At 52.1% G+C, this 19,547-nt stretch overlaps 1 protein-coding gene across 3 annotated transcripts in view; it reads left to right on the top strand.

The window, feature by feature from the left end:
- The window catches only part of KCNIP1 (potassium voltage-gated channel interacting protein 1), a 344,269-nt gene that overhangs the window by 119,918 nt on the left and 204,804 nt on the right, over positions 1-19,547 (top strand). Inside the window, exon 1 of one of the 3 annotated variants that reach the window (XM_070233929.1) lies at positions 11,548-12,361. The exons of 1 other annotated variant lie outside the window; for it this stretch is intronic. In XM_070233929.1, the coding sequence (XP_070090030.1) occupies positions 12,301-12,361 (61 nt within the window). In that variant the 5' untranslated portion in view covers positions 11,548-12,300. Of the gene's footprint in view, positions 1-11,547; positions 12,362-19,547 lie in introns of those variants that run through there. One more of the 3 variants, XM_003362900.5, reaches the window with a different exon arrangement.

Below are 19,547 nucleotides of genomic sequence, written 5' to 3'. Positions count from 1 at the left end.
TCAGAATAAATCTCCCTTTCTAATCAAGGCCTTCTGTCTCAGGTTGACCCCGCCAGCTTTTCCATGGGGAGCCCATCTAGTGTCCTCACAGTGCCCACCATCATCAGACATGACCTTATGTTGGTCTGCTTATCTAGTGAGCTCTGTCCTGACCTCCCCTCCCTATGAGAATAGAAGCTCCAGAGGGCAGGAAAAATGTCCATCTTGGTCACTGGTGTATCCTGATACCTACAACAGGGATAGGTATGTGAAGATGGGTACTGAAAAGTAATTAATGGTAGATGGATGGATGGATGGATAAATTGATGGATGGATGGACGGATGGATGAATGAATGAATAGACAGATGGACGGATGGACGGACAGATGGATGGGTGGATGGATGCATCACACAAGATAGCACTTGAGCAGAGGTAAAGAGAAAGTCACCTAGTGCAGAGGTTCTCTGCCAGGACTCATACCATTATTTAAACACACCCCCATCTCCCTGATTGACTGAAGACCCTAGGCTACTCTCCTAGTCCCATCTCTCACCCCTCCAGTTAGTTCAAGTCTCCCATTGCCTTATTTCCTCCTCATCACTAAACTACTACATGTGGCTCAGGATACAATATCAGTCATTTATACTTTAGTCTAAATTCCAGATCAGTACCACCTTCCTCCAGACATTTGTAATTTAAACTTTATTTGATATTACTTCATCTTGAGGGAATTTCAGTAAAAGAGAGGAAGATACATTTTGGGACAGAGGCGTCTTCCTGTGTCCCTGTTGTTGTGCCTCATAGGAAGCCAAGAGTAACTTTGGACCTGGTTCTGGAGGGGAGGTTGTGACAGTTAAGAAGAAATTTGGCATCTTAAAATATGCAAGACCCTTTCTGCAGCCCTGGGTTACAGTCTCAGCTCTGTTGCTTTTTCCCTGTGTGTCCCTGAGCAAACCTCTTTTCCTCCCTGGGCCACCTGTAAAATGAGGGCCCAGCCATATGGCATATAAAGTCCTCTCTAGCTTTGAGTAGTGTAACTCTAAGAGATACCTTGTTTTCCGGGGAGAATCTCTCTGAGTTTTTGAGATGATGCGCCTTCAGAATCAAAGCCTGGGGTGCAGGTCAGGCCCCTCAGCTCCCCCCAACCCTCCCTGCAGCCATTCAGTTTCCACTGTAGAAAGTACCTGTATTCCCCAGCAGCGTGAGCTCCGCGTCCCACCTGGGAGCTTAGCTTGGGACGCTCAGGGCTTCGTGTGGCTCCGGCAGCTTGCATGAAGCATTCTTGGGCAAAGCATTCCATTCCTTGCTTCCTGGAGTATTAAGAGTAAGTGCTCTTCATTTTAGCAGACATTGGTGAGACTAGCTCTGGGCATGGTAAAATGCTAGATCAGTTTGCACCTAGAAGCCAGGAAATTTCCATCCCTTGGCATCTTTAGGAAGATCCGATTGTTTCTGGATGACTCAGTCACTCACTTCAATCATCTGTCACAGGTTTTATCAAGTCAAGCCACCCATGGTGCCTGGACCTATTTTCTCAAAGTTCGTCCAGCTGCAGGTTTGGGAAATCCATAAATGGGGTTGGTGAGGCATTGTTGCTCTGCCCTTTGGGGCACGACTGTGACTCCACAGGTTAAAGAGGAGGTCCCCAAACAAAGCCATGTGTTTACAGTGGTGTTTGGCTGGCAAATTCCTATTCGTCTTTTAAGACCCAGCGCCAGCATCTCCTCTTTTGAAAAGCCCTGACTGCCCTCCACTACTCTTCTTCCCCAGGTCAAATTTGATGTCTCTCCTCTGAGCTGGTGTGGCCTCGGAGCTGACTGCCATAGGCCCATTCCTTATCTTCCAGTAGTTTATGTGCCACTGTTCCCACAGGACTAGAAGCTTTCTGAGGGCCAGGACCAGCCCACCTTACTTCTCTCTGCATCTCTGGCACCATCACGGGACAGGGGGCAGAGCAAGGGCTAGTGGATGCTGGCTACATCATTGGAGCACTGGAGAGCAGATTCTCAGGCGGGCAGAGTGGGAACCCGGCGAGGAGCCCCTCTGGCCTGCAGCCTCCCTCAGCATCCTCTAACTCAGAGCCTTGGTTCCTGGCAAACTGCATCCAGCGCTCATCACACACCAGGCTTGATGCTCATCTGCATAGCATCCTCCATTCAGAACAGCCCTGAGTCGTGGGCACGAATACTAATGTACCATGCAAATGCCAGCCCAGGGAAAGAGAGCCCTGGACTGTCAATTAGCTCCTCCAGCACTGGCTGGAGTGCCCAACCCCCTCGCTCACTAGGGGCCAGCCCAGTGCAAGAAGGGACAACAGAAACAGAAACCATCTTGAAGTGCCACTGTTGTCAAGGCAGTGTCTCGTGGTGGCTCAGGAAGGGAGCCTCCACACAGTGAGGGGGAGGGGAGGGCCAGCCTGGCCTCTCAGGAAGGGGGATTCTAGGGGTGCTTGGGAAGAAGGCCAGTGTCCCTGATCTTGGAGGTGTTGCATCAGCCCTCCCCTCCACCCCACCACCTGTGTGCTAGGCCTCCTGGGTGCCAGCTTTGGTGCACATGTCCCATGTGCCAAGACAAAGGCTCTTCGCAGCCTCTTTCCTCTGACCTGGGGCAGTCACCCCAGGAGGGGGACAAGTGGAGGGCTCTCCATCACTTTGCCTCTTCTTCCTGGCGCTGCTCTGTTTCCTCCCACTTCCTTCCCTTCCCTTCCCCACTCCCTCCACTGGGTGGGTAAAGGCTTGGGCTTTGAAGACAGACAGAGCTGGCTTCAAACCTTCACTCTAGGCTCACTCCAGCTTTGTGGCCTTGGGCAAATCACATCACTTCTTTGGACCTCAGTTTGCTAATCTGTAAAATGGAAAAGAGGGCAGTACCTGCCGTAGAGGTTTGTGAGGATCATTTTATGAGTAGCTAAGAATTTCAGGCAACTTCCTTTGGTGTACCAGAAACGTTACTTTGCATGTTTCTTTAAGCGCTGAACTTAAATTCTTTTTTTTTTTTATTGAGTTATTGATAGGTTACAATCTTGTGAAATTTCAGTTGTACATTAATGTTTGTCAGTCGTGTTGTAGGTGCACCACTTCACCCTTTGTGCCCACCCCCCACCCCACCTTTCCTCTGGTATCCACTAAACTGTTCTTGGTCCATAGTTTTAAATTCCTCATATGAGTGGAGTCATACACAGATGATCTTTCTCTCGCTGGCTTATTTCACTTAACATAATTCTCTCAAGGTCCATCCATGTTATTGCAAATGGAATGATTTTGTTCTGTTTTGCAGCTGAGTAGTATTCCATTGTATATATGTACCACATCTTCTTTATCCATTCGTCTGTTGCTGGACACTTAGGTTGCTTCCACGTCTTGGCTATTGTAAACAGGGCTGCAATAAACATTGCCGTGCACAGGACTTTTGGGATTGCTGACTTCAAGCTCTTTGGATAAATACCCAGTAGTGGGATGGCTGGATCGTATGGTAGTTCTATTTTTAGTTTTTTGAGGAATCTCCATACTGTTTTCCATAGTGGCTGCACCAGTTTGCATTCCCACCAGCAGTGTATGAGGGTAAGCGCTGAACTTAAATTCTATTCCAAGTTCCCATTCTTCTTGGGGGGCAGAAATGAAATCTCAAAAAACTCAGAATGCCCCATCCCCCCAGCATTGCCTGAATATTCTGGGGGCTTATGAAGCATTGAGGTGCGGGGTGGGCTCGACCTCTGGAGTGCAGCCTATCACCTCTCCAGGCAGGCAGCCTCCAGATGTCCTGGCTCCTGTGCATTCTGTGGTCACTGTGCCATCCAGGTCACAGCTGGGGCTCCCCAGCCTAGAACCAAGGTTTGCTGGCTCTCTGGGGCTTTCTGGGCCATGCCCCTCCTGGGTGCAGGGACAAGATTTTTCTCCTTGCCAGACTCGGCCAGGAGATTCTGGTCAGAGCTCTACTCCTAGAAAAGATAGACAGGCTAGTGGAGAGTGCAACATTCCTGCCACATAGAGGGCTGGCGGGGTTAGGAGGGGCACTGAGGGCTGTGTCCACTCTCCCAGCTCTACTTAGGAAAGGGGCAGGATCTCCTCGGCCCCCAGATTCCCCCAAAGTCTGGGGCTTCAGTGCTGAACAGTGCTCCCTGAAGTGGGTCAGACACAAACCCCTCTCCAGCTCTCTCTCTGAGCCCGTGTTCTTCCAGGTGTTTGATCTTAAGCCAGCGCCTTTGTAAGTCAAAATCCAAGAAGGTGACCCCATTGTCTCTGTGGCATCTTTGCCCCAGGCAGTGAATGCCACAGGTCTCAGATGCATGCATGCAGGGCAGGGTACACGGTCACAGGAAAAAACAGAAGAAACATCTATTGATACCTTGTAGTTTTAAGTTGTCCCATTTCTGCAGCCCTGTCTCAGAGTCAGCCCTCAGCATGATGGCAACCACCACCCGTTCCCCCTTCCTGCCCTCCGCCCTCCTGCTCCGGGTGTCTTCCCACTGCAGGCTCCCTTTGTGGCAGCAGTGGTGCACTGGTGTGGGAGCCTGTGCTGACAGGCTCAGTGGGCCGTGCAGGACCAGGGGCACACTCACGGCTGGCATTATTACTAATCAGCACACAGATCGGCCGCTGTTCCCTCTTCCCATCCCTGCTTGCTCCCTCCAGGGTCTTTGGTCTGTAGAAGTGACGGAGGGAAAACAGACCCTGAGTGCAGCCCTGCAGGGACTACGGGTATGGGTGAGAGCAGCACCTGCCACTCAGAGGGCCAGGACTCACACCTCCCCTCTGCTCTGTCCCTCGGCTCCCAGAAGCCACACCACGCCTGCGCTTACGAGTCCCCAGTGAACTGCTACCTCCCCAGAGAAATAGCGCTGGAAGAAATCAGTTGCAACAGCAGCAGGAAGACGTGGGGCTAGATGGGGAGTGTGGGCTCTGGAGTCAGATCATCTAAGTTTAAGGCCACCTCCACCACTTAATTGCTGAGTGGCTTTGGACAGATCACTTAACCTCTCTGTGCTTTGGTTGCTTCATATATAGAATGGGGGATAATGAGAGTATCTGCATTAGGGATATTGAAATGATTAAGTAGATCAGGCACAAGACTGGCACATAGAAAGAACTCCATGAAAGGCGGCTACCATTGTTAACGTAGTTATTATATAACCTAAGGAGAATAAAGGAGAGGACTGAACACGACTGATTCCTGGACATTTACCCAGGGAGGTCATAGATCTATATTTTGCACACACTTTAGAAAGACAGGAAAGTCTTCCCCTGGTTTCTGTCCCCATTGTCCCAGCCATTTCAGCACCACCTGTCCATCCTGCCACGCTGTGAAGGCAATTGTCCAGGGCCACCCCACCGCACCTCAGCCCCGCTCTGCCCCTGGCTTTTGCTTTCACTCCCTCCAGCCCCATCCCTTTCTCTCCACCCTGACCTTTGCCCTCCTAAGCTGACCTAGGCCCCTGACCTCTCTGAGTCCAAACTTTGATTTCTCCGCAGGACTTTGGGTGGGACTGCCCAGCCTGGCCAGAGTCAGAGGTTGGTTTCCTCAGTTGCAGGGCTGGAGAGGTCATGCCCGCTGTTTTTTCGTGAAGTCTGCAGTCGTAGAGTGAGTTGTTCATCTGCCCTTTGCCCCTTAGACTGTGAGCTCCTGAGCCAGTGAGCATAAACTTCTGCAACCCCAAAGACTAGCTCAGGGTGTGGTAAACAGGAGGCACTCATTAAATGCACTCGTTAAATTGTGACTGAATGAATGAGTGAATGAAGGTTAATAAACGACCTTTCACTGAGACTTGCAACCGGCCAGGCTCTACACGAAAGCACTTGAAAGCTTCTTCTCATTTAATTCTCACAACAACTCTAAGAAAAGGCACAACTATTACATCCATTTTACAGATATTACAACTAAGACTCAGAGAAGTTGAAGTCACAAGCTAAGAAACGGCTGGATCAAATCCCTTACTATAACCCTCCCTCCTTTCTTAACCAAGTGTCCATGGATGTGCTTTATGAAGTCGTGAACTTCATAAAATTGTATGCAAAGTATGAATGTGTGCCCATGCCCGCGTGGTTATTTTGGAGGAGGGGATCACAGGTGTCATCAGATACTTAAATATTGGAGCACATTCGAATCCACCCACCTCTCCACCCTTCCTCCCTCCCCACACTCTCCCTCCATCCCCAGGGAGCCCTGTGGTCAGTTTCACGAAGTGCCTGCCTTGTGCCTGGTCTAGTGAGGCACTCACGACTTCTCTGGTCTCCATGACCCATAACATTGCTTCCGATGATGGAAGTGGAGGTGCTCTGGGATGTCACTCCCCGCTTCCTGCATCTGGGTAACTCGCAGTGGCTTTGCTGCCAGCCTCTGGGCTGCGTGGGTGGCTGCACTCTGTCTGAACTCATCTCAGCCCCTGGTGGAGACTGTTCCAGCGCTGAAGCATGAAGGGGGAACCCTTGGGGCCGTGCAGCCGTCAGGACGTGAAAGGCAGAGCCTGTGTCCTGGCTTTCGCTACCTCCCCCAAAGCCCGCATCAGTCCTGCTTCCTCAAGAGGCATGATCAGCCTCGACAGATGAGGCCACGCTTGATGCACAAGGATGTGGCCCAGGGGAGGCTCTTCCCAAGCCACAGTGCTAGTCCAAGGTCTTTTCTTCCTCCTGGGGAGATGGGAAAGAAGGTGCTTGCAAAGCAGACTCAAAGAGGAAACTGAGGAATGGAGTTAACATTTGCTGAGCCAGGAATGTTCCAGCCAGGGGTATCCTGTTTCAGGCACTTTTCTGTTCATGATCACTTTCAGCCTGACCCTGCAACCAACAATGGTGGGTTGTTCTGCTGGCACATGTGGGGAAATTGAGGCTCTCAAAGGTCAAATGACTTGCCCAAGTTCACAGAACAAAGCCCGCATTCGAAAACTTATCTCTCTGACTTAAAAGCTGTATCCACTCCCTGGGCTCCGAGGGTCTGTGTGGACTTGGGACTCCATGTCAGTTTGCAACAGGTTATCCTCCCTGGCTTCTCTGAGCACCCTCCTCCACCTCGCCCAAACTCATCTCCCCGCTTTCCTGATCACAGTTTGTGGTGGTAAGAGGATCTGACTGTCTTCAGTCCTGGACCGCCGGCTGCCTGAGGGCAGGGACTACGTCTCTTCTTGTTCATGACTGATGCCTATACCTAGAATAGTGCCTGGCAGGTAGATGGTACTTAAATATTCACTGAATGAATGAAATGACTAAATGAGCCCCCAAAGCAAATAACGGTAAAGGACATTTGCAGAGCACTTTACCGAGGGACCAAGCCTTTTCCCTTTACTTTATCTGACCCAGTCCTCACACTAACCCTTGAAGCGGTCCTGCTCGCATTTCAAAGATGAGGAAGCTGAGGGCGAGATGCACATTTAATAAGAGAAGTGAGACTTGAGCCCAGGCCTAAAGGATGGAGCCCTTTCCTCTGCCCCGAATGGTCTTAGAGAGAGTATTTGTGGAACACTTAGGATGTCCCGGGCCAGGCTGAGCCGTGGTGGATGGGGGCAGGGGAGGGAGGTGTATGCTTTGCTTTCTAAAAGCTCACAGTCTATTTGAGGAGGCCAGAGTTATGCATGCAGAACATTTGGGAAATGGTACAAGACAGCAGCTAGCATAGTGCTGAATTGCACATAACCAGGTGCCAACCACATTCCCTTCCTTAACTAATCTGAGTCTTTTAATACCAGATGGGGACCCTGAGAATAGATTTCCTATAAAACAGATGAAGAGCAAAGATGGAAGCCAAGGGGAAGGCTGTGGCTTCCTTGTTTTTGCACAGCTCGAGCACGGCACCACGCCTGGCCCTCAGCGACAGTGGTAGTAGGGGCCCACCCTCTATCAGCAGCCACACTAGTGCCGGGCCTCACGAACATCACCTCACCACTCCTCACAGCAACACGAGGTAGGTCCTAATGCCGTCCGCAGAAGGTGAAAATAGGGTTCAGAAAACGTACTCATCAGGCCCAAAAGTCGCACAGCTAACAAGGGGCAGCCTTAGGATTTGAAACCAGATCTAGCAGCCCTTAATCTGACACTGCTGCCTCCGTGTGCAGTGGGACCTCAGTGACCCGCTCTTGCCCAAAGGATGGGAAGAAACACGGCCGAGTGAGCCATCATGAGGGAGGGAGGGAGGGAGCAAACACGGTTTGTGTGTGACATGAACACAGACATGTGCACGCGCTAACAGGATCCCCGCAGGTGGCTGACAGCTCACTCTAGCCCCTGAACAGCCTGCCAGAGGTAGCCTAAGGAGTCCTCTATGGGCGCCCATGTCCCTGGGAAGGGAAGGCCATGCCCCCAGAGCCTTCTGAGGGCATGGATGGGCGCTGTGGGTGTGTATGAGTCTGCTCAGGCTGCTGTAACAAAATGCCACAGACTGGGTGGCTTAACAACAGAAATTCATTTTCTCAGTCTGGAGACTGAAATTCCTGCATCAAGGTGCCAGCAGGGCTGGTGTCTGCTGAGAACTCTCCCCCTGGTTTGCAGATGGCTGCCTTATCCGTGCTCCTGTGTGCGCACAGGCCTTGCCTCTTCATGTGTGCAGGCGTCAGGGGACCTCTCTGCTGTCAGTTCTTATAAGGACATTAAGAACACCAATCCCATGGGATCAGGGCCCCACCCTTATGACCTCATTTAACCTTAATTACTTCCTTAGAGGCTCCATCTCCAAATACAGTCCCACTGGGGTTTAGGACTTCAACATACTAATTTGCGGGAGACGCAAACATTCAGTCCATAACGAGGTGGATGAGGGAGGGGTCAGAGCTGGAGAGAGCATATGAGCTAGCTCACCTTCCAAAGTAGAAGGAGCCACAGCCATGGAAGCCGGGGTTGGTTGCGGCTGGCAAGACGGCTTTAGGGGGTAATCACATCTGGAACAGCAGGACAAATGGCCCCGGAGCCAGGTGACTGGCTCCTCTCTCCCCACGCATTTCTCTGTCCTCTGTTGCAAGTCCCCAAGGGGTGAGGAATGGGTCTGCTGTATTCCTTCTCTCTGGCCCCTTACACTCACCGTGTATCCCACTTAGGTGCGTTCTTTGTGAGCACCTCACGGGTCTGCTGCGTCGTGCAATGCATGCACGTACTATCTATAGATAATACCTACCCCCCAGGGCATCATCAGGAATAAATGAGCTATTGTACACATAAATATCTGGTACATGGCAGATGGACAGATGAATAAATACCTGTGAATGAATCAATAAATGAATCTTTACTTGGGAGAGCGTGCTTCTTCCTTTGAAGGGCAAGGATGATCTGGTACTTGTCAGTTTTTACTTACTGATTGGGTCACTGAGCAAAGAAAATTAATTTGCTCATTCATCCAGTCATTCTTTCATTCATTCTGACTGCACCCCTGTCAGAAACCAGGGGTTAAGCAGACAGTGTAGAGCTAAATCAGGAGTGGTCCCTTCTCTTAAGAAACTTGCAGTCCAGAGGGAGAGACAGACAAGGAAAGGGACAATGAAAACCAAGGAAATGAGTGCTCTCATGGGAAAGAGGCCCCAAGCGCTGAGGGAACCCCAAGCGAGGCACCAACTTGGGGCCCGGGAGAGGTTCCTGGAGGAAATGATACTTGAAGTAGATCTTTAAGGATGAGCAGCATGTTGGCAGATGGAGAAAGGCAGAGTGAACAGCATTTGCAAAGGCCCTGAAACACAACCATGGAGGGCACATTTGGGGACTAGTGAGGGTCTGTGTGACGGGAGCCCCAGAAGGAGCTTCAGGGAGCAGGGCGATTGGCAGATGGAGCCAGGCCACAAAAGGGCCTCCTAATTCCCGCTCAGCAGTTTGGACTTTATCTTGGCGACTTTGTTTTATTGCCACTGCTCCGAAGCAGCCAGTCATGAACTCCTCCAGAGGCGCTTGACTGTTTCTGATCTGTAAAATGGAGCAATTCGTCTGTACTCTGCTTCTTCACATGGTTGTGGGGAGGGGGAGATGAGAGAATGGCATCCTAGCCTTTTGCAAACTCTCAAGTGCTGCTCCTGGTCATTCAGGTAGTGTGGAGATGGGCAGAGGCCAGAGTGTGAAGTGGCCTGGGGCTCCGTCCAGTGAGGTCTGAGAAGGCTGGCAGCTGTACCACCCTCTCCCCTGCAAAGACCCCTCTGTTCCTTGAGTCCTGGCCATGCTAAGGGGTGACCCTGGGCTTCAGCTCCCCCCTGCCCTTCTGCCCTATTAGGGAAGTCAGGAGGGAGGTAGGGGCCAGCCCCTGCCAGTCCTGCTCCATCAACCAGGATCCCAGGCCTCAAGGACACAGACAGACAAGCCCTTAACTGGCAGTTAGACCTGAGGCTTTCAATCCAGTGGGACTCAGAGGAGATCTCTGGAGCTCAGTGGCTCCCAGTGTCCTCATTTGCCAACAGGAGGATCCCCAGGAGGTGATGACAGATCCCTGGACTCCCACAGCTTGGCTGGGTCACTTCAGGCAAATCTCTTACCCTCGCTAAGCCTCCATTTCTCTCTGTGGTCATGATTAGACTTGGCCTGCCTAACTCGCAGGGTGTGGGAGATGCAGGTTATACAGCAATGGGCAATGCAAATGAAGGGATGCATCTTATTGAGTGCACCTTGCCCATTGCACAAAACAGGACATGGGCTGGGATTCGAGAAAGCATGGAATGCTGCATAGGTGAACAAAACTATTCGAGATCCCTGGCCAAGTTGCAGGCCACCTGCGTCCCTGAAAGGGCAGCTAATGGGCTGGAATGAGGGGAAGCAGCTCTGGAGGGGTCTTGTATCCCTGGGGTACGACTGTATGCTTGTGGCTTTGAGTCTGTGTGAATGTGAGTGACTGCGATGCTGTTTACACTGACTGTGTGTGTGTTTGTGTCTTGTGTGGGGACCTTTGGATGCACCTATGGGTGTATGATGGGTTATGAGTCTGTCTTTGTGTACAACAGCAACGTCTATGTGGGCTTGAGGGACCTGGGCCCATATGTCTGTGTGATGATGTGCATGTGCATGTTTATGAGGCCATATGTTGGGGGACCTGTGTCCTGCAAACACGGTGTATAGTGGGAACCCAAGCGGCTCAGATTTCGGGGAGAGGTAGCTGCTCCTCAGGCTTCCAGGAAGCAAACCTTGCATTTCAGCATCCCTGAGAGCAGAAGAGAATCCCCAGGGGTGGACCCAAACTTTGCCCTTCTGCACGAGAAGCGGAGATAGGGGTGGGGTGTCTGTGTAATCTGGAGTGAGAACTCACAGCAGGGAGAATGCTTCTTGAATCCAGCCATTACCCCTCAGCACAGTCCGCCCCAGAGCGGATGGTTAATAAATTTTTTTTCGGGGAGGAGGAATGAAGGAGAGAGAGAGGGAGGGGAGAAACAGAAAAAAGAGAAAGCAAGGGCCCAGAGGGGCACAGGGCTCCTTTGCCCTCCCCAATTCCCTGTCGTTAGAAGGGGGCCCTGACGTTGAGGAGCAGGAGAGTCCCCCCCTCCCACGACGACCCAGTTGGATGTATATTTTTCATCCCTCCGTGGGTGGGGCAGACTTTTTCCCCACCCCATGAATTCAGGCGGTGGGTTAAATAAGATTTCCCTGGAAGTCAAACGAAATACTGCACCACATACAGGGACACACACGTTCTCCCGGGGAGCAATCTGCTACCCCGGAACCCCACCCATCAGCCCGGTGCCGGGCCCCGGGTCCGCGTGCCCAGGAGCGCAGCTTCCGGAGCCCGCACGCCCGCGCCCGTGGGGGCGCGCGGGGGCGGGGGCAGAGCCAGGCACCCCCCGCGCGCCCCGGCCCCCGCCCCGCCCGCCCCTCTTCGCCTCTCCCGGGCTGGCCGCCCGCCGCTCTCCGAGCCGCTGCGACTCCCTCGAGCGCGGGCAGGCGGCAGGCAGGCGCGCGGCTCCCTCCACGCCGCCCGGCTCTGTTCATTCATGATTGGTACTCGGCCCCCCGAGACCCAGCCCGAGCGCCGGGAGGGGAGGCGGGAGAGCGTGCGGCAGGAGGGGCGGGCGGAGCGGCTCCCGCACCGCGCGGCGCTGCCTCGGGAGCTTCGGCCGCCGAGCGCACCGGCCCCGTGTCCAGCGCCAGGCAGCCTGCGGGACATCGTCCTCGGCCCTTGGCGAGGGCAGCCGCCGGGCCGGGTTCCGAAAGCTCGCCAGAAGCGGCTGGCCCCGTGAGTCAGGGCATGTGCCGGGCTGAAGAGGGAAAGAAAAGGCTCCCAGCGCCCCAGCTCCACGCTCGCTGAATACCAAGCTGCAGACGAGCTGCCGGTGCTTTTTTCCTCCTCCAATTCGGAGTAGACGATACACACTGATTTCTTTCCAGGGGAGGGGAGGGGCAAGGCGCGGGGTCCCAAGTCGCATACAAGTCTTTGCTGCCATGGGGGCCGTCATGGGCACCTTCTCGTCTCTGCAAACCAAACAAAGGCGACCCTCGAAAGGTAAGCCATCTCCTTCTTCCTTTTGTTCCCCTGGCTGGGTTTGGGGGTGCTCGGTGCTGAGCTGGGGTGTGCCACCTGCCTGCCTTGGCCCGGCCCTCCTCTCCATGAGGAGCGGATTCAGATTCCTGTATCCAAAGGAGTAACAAACCGGCGGGAGGGTTAGTGTGAGCATGCAGAGGAGGGAGCCAGAGTGGGCTCTGGCCCCAAGGGCAACCGGACCCTTCTGGGGCACCAGATGCCAGGACCCTCCCCCCAGGGAGATCTCTGGGAGCAGAAGGAAGAGGCAGATTCACAGGTGGGGGTGACTAGATTGTCTGGGTGGAAATGTTGGGAAGCTCTTCTCATTCTCATGACGGCTGGCATTTGTGCAACTGTGGGCACCTAGCGAGGGTGCTCACACATTCTCACACTCCTCCCGGGCGGCGATGCTGGTGCAGACCTGGGAGCCCATCTTCAGGCAAAGAGTGCTCCGTCTGCCCACCCCAGTACACCTCTGCAAGCCAAAAGGAATCAGCTCGTGCCCGGTGGTAACAGTCCCAGGGCTCACGTCCTGGGGTCTCAGGGATTCAGCAGCCAGGGCCTCACATAGGGTGCTGCCCTGCTCTGGGAACCACTGAGGAGCTGAGGGCACTGTCAAGGTGTGGCAGAGACGTGAGCTTACAGCAAGGATTAGAAAGCATAATATCCTGGAGTCCCTCCTGCCTGGTCCCCAGCTGAGACCTGCCGGATCTCACCAGTGGGACAGCTGTCACATGGGTCCATATGAATTTGGGGCAAATGTGTTGCACCGTGGGGGACCATGCGGGCCTCCTGTCCAGCAGTTACAAAGTTGATTGTTGGAATAAAGAGACTGGATGCAGTTAGGAAAAAGAAAATGATGGGTTTCGTTTTGTTTTGTTTTGTTTAATGCTCAAACATTATTGTGAGTAGTGGAAGAATTTTAAGTAACCTGCCACTTAAACCTTCAAGTTCGGCCGTTGGAGCCCAAGTTCAGGTTACCCGTGGGGGTTGCAGCTCCCACCCCTTATCCTGGATGGTCGTTAGAACTATTTTAGGATGATGGTGGGACCCGAGGGGGCTCAGTGAGTCTACTCTTAGGACTTGGTTGGTCTCGCCTGACTCATTGGGGAAGTCTGCATCGCAGAGTTGCCCATGAGTAACCTGTCCTCAAGAGCTCTGGGCGTCTGGTCCAACCCCTAGAGACATCAGGCTGGCTGAACACTGAGGAGCGAGATCTCTGGATGGAGACCCTGGGGGATGAGGCTGGGTTGGCGTTTATGGCCTAGAACATGGGAAGAGGCTTTGACCCATTTGTCCAGCTGAGTTACACATCCTCTGGCAGGGAAGGGACTGGCTGCCCTTTTACCAGTCCTGGGCAGGACAGGTCTGCAGGCCTTGGTCCCGGACCTTGACATTCAGAACCCTGCTTCTCACAGCTCCTCAGATACTGCTTGCCTGGGGACAGAGCTCAGCACCAAATCCCTGTCTTCTCCTCCATCATCTCTCTGACCACCATGAAGTCCCAGAGGCCAGGGGACAATGGCAACAAGAAACTCAGGAGTTTGTTTTAAAATATTTTCAGTGCCTGTGGCACTCCTGCAGCGAGGTGTCACAGAAAGATCTTGGACTCTAGAGTCCAGTGGAGTCTGGGTGTGAATTCCGGCTCCATCACCCCCTCCCTCTGTGACCTCAATCAAGTGCCTTCACCTCTCTAAGCCTCAGTTATCTTATCCATAAAATGTTTGGGAATACTACCTCACACTGGAAACTGGATGTGTGAGAAGTGGAGGGAGGGAAGATCTCAGTTCGTATACTGTGTTGGCTGCAGCCACCAAGGACCCAGGGAAGATTGTTGTAAGGATGTAAAGATCAAATGAACGATGAATATGGAGCTCCTTGCATAGGGCTGGGCAAAGATTAAGAGCTCAGACATTACTCAGACGTTACTGTCTACCATTCCCTTCTCCTACACAAAACTCCAGGTCACCCTGGATGAATTCCCACAGGATTCCCAGAGGCCAAAGCTCTTTGCTTCTCTCTCCCAGGATTCTAGAGAAGAGGGGGGTGCCTGCATTCAGTGAACCCCTACTGTGTGCCTGACGCAGTGCTGGGAGCTTTTTCTGCGTTCTCTCATTTAACTCTCACAACAGTGCCTGCTTGAAGCTCATAGTGGGTCCAGGGCTTTGGGGCGGGCTGCCAGGACAAGCTGCCCAGCACCAAGTGGTCATCCCTCTTGCACAGAGTCCCACCACATTGGCTGGAATTGTCCAGCGCTTTGGCTGTGTACGTTCCTCCAGGTATGTGCTCCAGAGCAGAGTCTTATCTTACTGGCTTCTTCCACGGCATGCTAAACAGCAGAAGATTCTTCTTGCAGAGAGAGGCAGCTTGGAAACTGGACGGGGAGGCTAATGGTCAGGGATCACCTCCTGGCCAGGTCCCTTCCTATCTCAGGACCTCAGTTTCTCCTTTGCAAAAGGAAGAAGTTACATTAGACATTTCTTCAGCTTCCACCCAGTTCTCAAACTGGAAGATTTTTATTGCTGATGCTCTTACTAGAGCTGCTGCTGTGATCTTTGGGGCATCAGGCTCAGATCTAATTAGAAGCAGTCAGAAGAGTGGTGCACATCTTTGACTCAGGAGTCAGTCTCCCTGCCGGGTTCAAATCCAGGCTCTACCACTTGCTAGCTGGATGACTAAGCCTTGTTTTCCTCAACTATAAAACAGGGACGGTAGTAGTTGCCATCTGAAAATAGCTGTTGTGTTGTGTGGATTCCAGGGATAATGCAAGTCAAACGCTTAGCACAAGCTCTGCTCCGTAATAAGTGGTCAGCACATTTTAGCTGCTATTCAATTCATGGCTCTACTGTTTGGGCCTTCCAAATGCCTAGAGTAAGGCCGTCCTGGCAGTGGTCAGTGCCTCTGGGAGCCCTAACCACTCATTTCTGGAGCCCTCTTCCAGCCCTGCCCACGTAACTAGGACCCAAAACCCAAGTGCGCAGATGCTGGTCTTGTTGCTGCAGGCCCCGCTGACCTCTGCTTTGTGGTTGGTCCTGAAAACATCGTATCTTGCTCCACGAATACCCTGCACGTTTCGAAAATATAATTTGGAAACACATACATATGTTTTAAATAGAGCAAAAGCTCCGCATGATTGGTGCTGAAAGAGGGACGTCCCTAGCCCAACCTGGGTGTGCGGGGAGAGCTTCCTGAGGGCAGCAGAAATCCAAAGTAATTTAAGAGCTGTGTCACAGAATAAAAACAGTCACATTCCTTTCCTGTCCTCGTCTCTGTTTGGGATCCTTATTAGTCTCTAAGTAAGAAAGGGAAGAGCCTGCCCCGGGGATTCAGCCTCTGCGTGCCAGCCCCAGGCTCCAGTCATCTGCATGTGCTCCTTTTGCCAAGGACACTGCTCTGGGCTTGAATGGGTAAATGAGAGGGGTTGAGGTGTGGGGGTTACCAGGGGGATCATGCAGGTGCAGCGGCTGGGCCTGTGGAGGGCAAGAGAATTTAGGGAGACGTCACTGGGCCAAGGCCGTCTCCATGGAGATCGCCTATAAGCAAATAAGCCCCTGTTGCACGGGTGCCTGGATTATCAGTCCTCCATGACCGAGAGAAGGCATTCAGAACCTTCAGGAAGGGCCGACCTTGGTATCTCCAGAGTGCTCATTGAATAGATGAGCAAACCAAATCCCACAGCTATTGGATGCATTTTCTAAGACCACATGGCAAGTTAGAGACAAATGGGACCGGTCCCCTGACTCCTAGATCAGTGAGCACCTTGGGGAACCGATGGAGGCAGAGGGTTCCTGTTGAGGCTGTTTTGGGGTTTGTTGCTTGGGGCAGCTTGTTCAACTGAGAGACATCTGGGAGACCAACGAGAGGCAGCGAGGCGTACAGAAGCAGTGGCTCTGCCTCCACAGAGCCTGGGCCCAAGGGACCTTTGGCAAGTCTTTTCACCTTGGAGATGCCAGTTTCCTTATCTCTAAAAGAGGAATACTGATTTACAGAGCTGTGCGTGCCTTGGGCGTTACCTGTGTCTGTGTCTTTGTCCAGCCTTTTCACTCTGTATTACCCTTCCTCCCACCTCCTTGTCTAACAGTTAAAATTCTACCCACATTCCAAGACTTCACTGAACTGTTTCCACATTCAGGAAGGCTTCCCCAAGGCCTGGAAAGAAGTGACTTCTCCCATTTAAATTCCTAAATCTTTTCAGGTGTACACTCTCATGACTCTCAAGTCATGCTTTGAATTAGGCAATTGATGGAGATGTTGACGCCCTCCCCCCACCCCCAGAGTGTCAGCTTCTCGGAGGGGAGCTTGTCTGAATCATTCTTCACAGTCCTCAGCTTGGTTTCTCGTACTTAGTAGGTACTCGGTAAATCTTTTCTGGAGGAAATTATAAATAATAGAATGGTTGGCCACTCTCTGTTATTTCCTAGAATTGCGGACCCTGCGGAAAAGTTAGCTTCCTGCTGGAATCTCAGTTCCCAGCCCTCTGCCTGGAATGGGTTCTGTTATTTGGTCTGCTGGCTTTGAATTGGCTTCGTCCACTAAATGTGCTGAATCTGTTTACCGTTTAGCAAGCAAGTGCAGAGACAGCGTTCCCACTCCCCAGCCCCCTGGAAGTCGAAAAAGCATGGGGAGCCCACTCCCAGCGCCAGGCACAGTTCTGGTCCCTCAGTCCCAGAAGGAACTCAGTGGAGCTCAAGGCAAACAGAAAGAGGGAGATGGAAAGACAGAAAGATGGAAGTAAAGGGACTACTGCTAAAATCCGTGGGGTTTTCCGCCTGGTGCCTGGAAAGGGGCCGGCCCTCTTTGTGTACCTAGGAGGGTTTTGCTCATTGAATGCTTCATAAATATGCATGTGAACAAGTGAGTGCATACATTAACAGGGGAGTGGAAGAATGAAGGAGTGAGTAAGTAGGGGGATAAAATGAGTGACTGAAAGGAAGCAAAGGAAGTGTCAAATGACAGAAGGAATGTGTGAAGAAAAGAGTGCATGAATGAATGATTATGTCCATAAATTAATGAATGAGTAACGAAGTCTTAGAAAGGCTGTAGTGAAAGCCTGTCTTTGCATGAAGGGCATTAATCGTCATGCTACGCAAATCCCAGACCTAAGCCCCTCACGGTCAAACTTGGAAGGAGTCAGTATGGGAAGCCCTGGTACAGATAATCAGTAGTAAACTTATATCAAATACTTCTTCAAAAGCTGAAAATGATAAATTCAGTCAAGAAGAGTCCTGTAACTTTTTGGATGCCAGCAGGTGTGCGGTATCCTTGGGGAAGGTGGGAAGATGGAAAGTATCTCTAAGCTTTTACCCTTTTGTTGATTCATTCAAGAAAGTAAAGCAAGGACTGAGCCAGAATGGCCTCCTTGTATTTCAGGTTCAGCTTTACCTTGTCTGGGTGGATCAAGAACCTGTGTATTTGTCTGCGCATTTATTTCTTCCTGAGGAATCGCTTCAGTGCCCTTTAACATTGTTTCTCTGATGTTCTCTCTGCCCAAGATCCACTCTGGCTTGCCCACTCTGCCTCCACCTCCCCCTCCCCATTCACCTGGTGAACTCCTACATGTGCTGCAAGACCTCATTCAGTGTCACCCCCTCCCATGCTCCTGCAGGCAGAGCACATCTCTCCCTCCCCTGTTCCCCTACGGCTGGTGCTGGTTCCCCTTGCTACAATCCTGAACATGATGTGGTTATGGATTTACACATATATCTGTCTGATTAGCTCTCAGAGAATGAGTCTTATTCCAGGGCCTCTGTCAGGCCTGATCTTGGGTCTAGACTTGATGGATGTCGGCTGAGTCGGAGGTAAGGATGGATGGACCAGGCCGTGTGTTCTTGTTGGCTCTGAGTAGTGCAGGAACACAGCGGCGCAGACAAGAAATTCAGGTCTGCTCATGGAAAGAAGAGCTGCATGGTTCTACATAATGGCCCTGGAGCTGATGCTGCCATTCATCAGGCAGAGAGGGAGCAGTGCTAGGGGCAGAGAGAGAGAGAGGAGAGACTCAGGGTCCTGGGACCTCCGGAGAAACTTGACTTGTCTTTGAATGTTTCCCTCCCTCTGGGTAGTATTTTAAATAGGTCACCTTCGGTGAGTAGCTGTAATCAGTTGGGATATCGCTAGCTTCCAATACTCTAGCCGTGGGAGCAGGATTTTGGATTAATTCTTGTTATTCCAGGCCAAACTGAAAACCTCACTGAGGCAGTGTGGGGAAATGGGACCTGCCCTCGACTCGAATCTGGGGGCTAGCAGTAACGTTGTGTAATGCTTAGGACGACGGAGTTAAAGTAACAGACTTGGGTTTGAACTCTGGCTCTGTGACTTCTTAGCTGGCTCTCTCTGAGCCTCAGTTTTCTCCTCTGTGAGGTGGGGACAATGACAGTGTTTCCCTTAGAGGGCCGTGTCAGGGGTCAAGGAAGCAGCGAGCGCTGCGTGCACATAGGGGAGATGATTTTAGCACCCCGGGTAGGACTGGCTTTGCTGCTGCGTTTTTCCCATCTCAGGGCAGGTCCCTCCCTCCTCTCTTGCTCCATCTCTGCAATGACTGGGTGGTCCTTGGTGATCTCTGTCCTTTTGAGCTGTGGCCTCTGGTTCTCTCCTGAGGCCCAGAGCCATCACAACCATGGCCACTGGAACCCACAGCAGTTTCTCTGATAACTCCTATAGGAAGCTGTCAATGTTAGATGATGAAAGAAATTCCCAGTGGTGAGATAGGAAAGCATGGCTCATCTGCCAGCGTTCGTAATAACAATAACTGACATTGCTCTGGCCTCGCTCTGTGCCAGGCACCTTGCTCTGCTTTTTTTCCCCTGTTATTTTATTAACCTCCTCCCAGCCTTGGAGAACAGACTCTGTTACAGTTCCCATTTTGCAGATGTGGAACCTGAGGCCCTAAGAAGGGAAGTGCCTTGCCCAGGGTCACACAGCTTGTAGATAGCAGCACCTGGTTCTGGCTGATCCCAGAGCCTGAGCTCTTAAGCACCACACCAGCCCCTTCCTCTCCTGGCCTCCCCTCAGGATAAAACTGAAAGGGGAGTGTGGAGGGTGGGGAGAAGGCATTCAGGGATAGACTGAAGCACCTCATTAGCCACACGGAACAACCAAGCCATCTGCAGGCCTTGAGCAAATGCGTTCAGCCCCATCTCAAACTGCCCCTGGATCTGTTTCCATTTAATCT

Source organism: Equus caballus, chromosome 14, assembly GCF_041296265.1.
Source record: "Equus caballus isolate H_3958 breed thoroughbred chromosome 14, TB-T2T, whole genome shotgun sequence".
In the NCBI taxonomy this organism is placed as follows: domain Eukaryota; kingdom Metazoa; phylum Chordata; class Mammalia; order Perissodactyla; family Equidae; genus Equus; species Equus caballus.
This window is presented reverse-complemented; position numbering and strand designations above follow the sequence as displayed.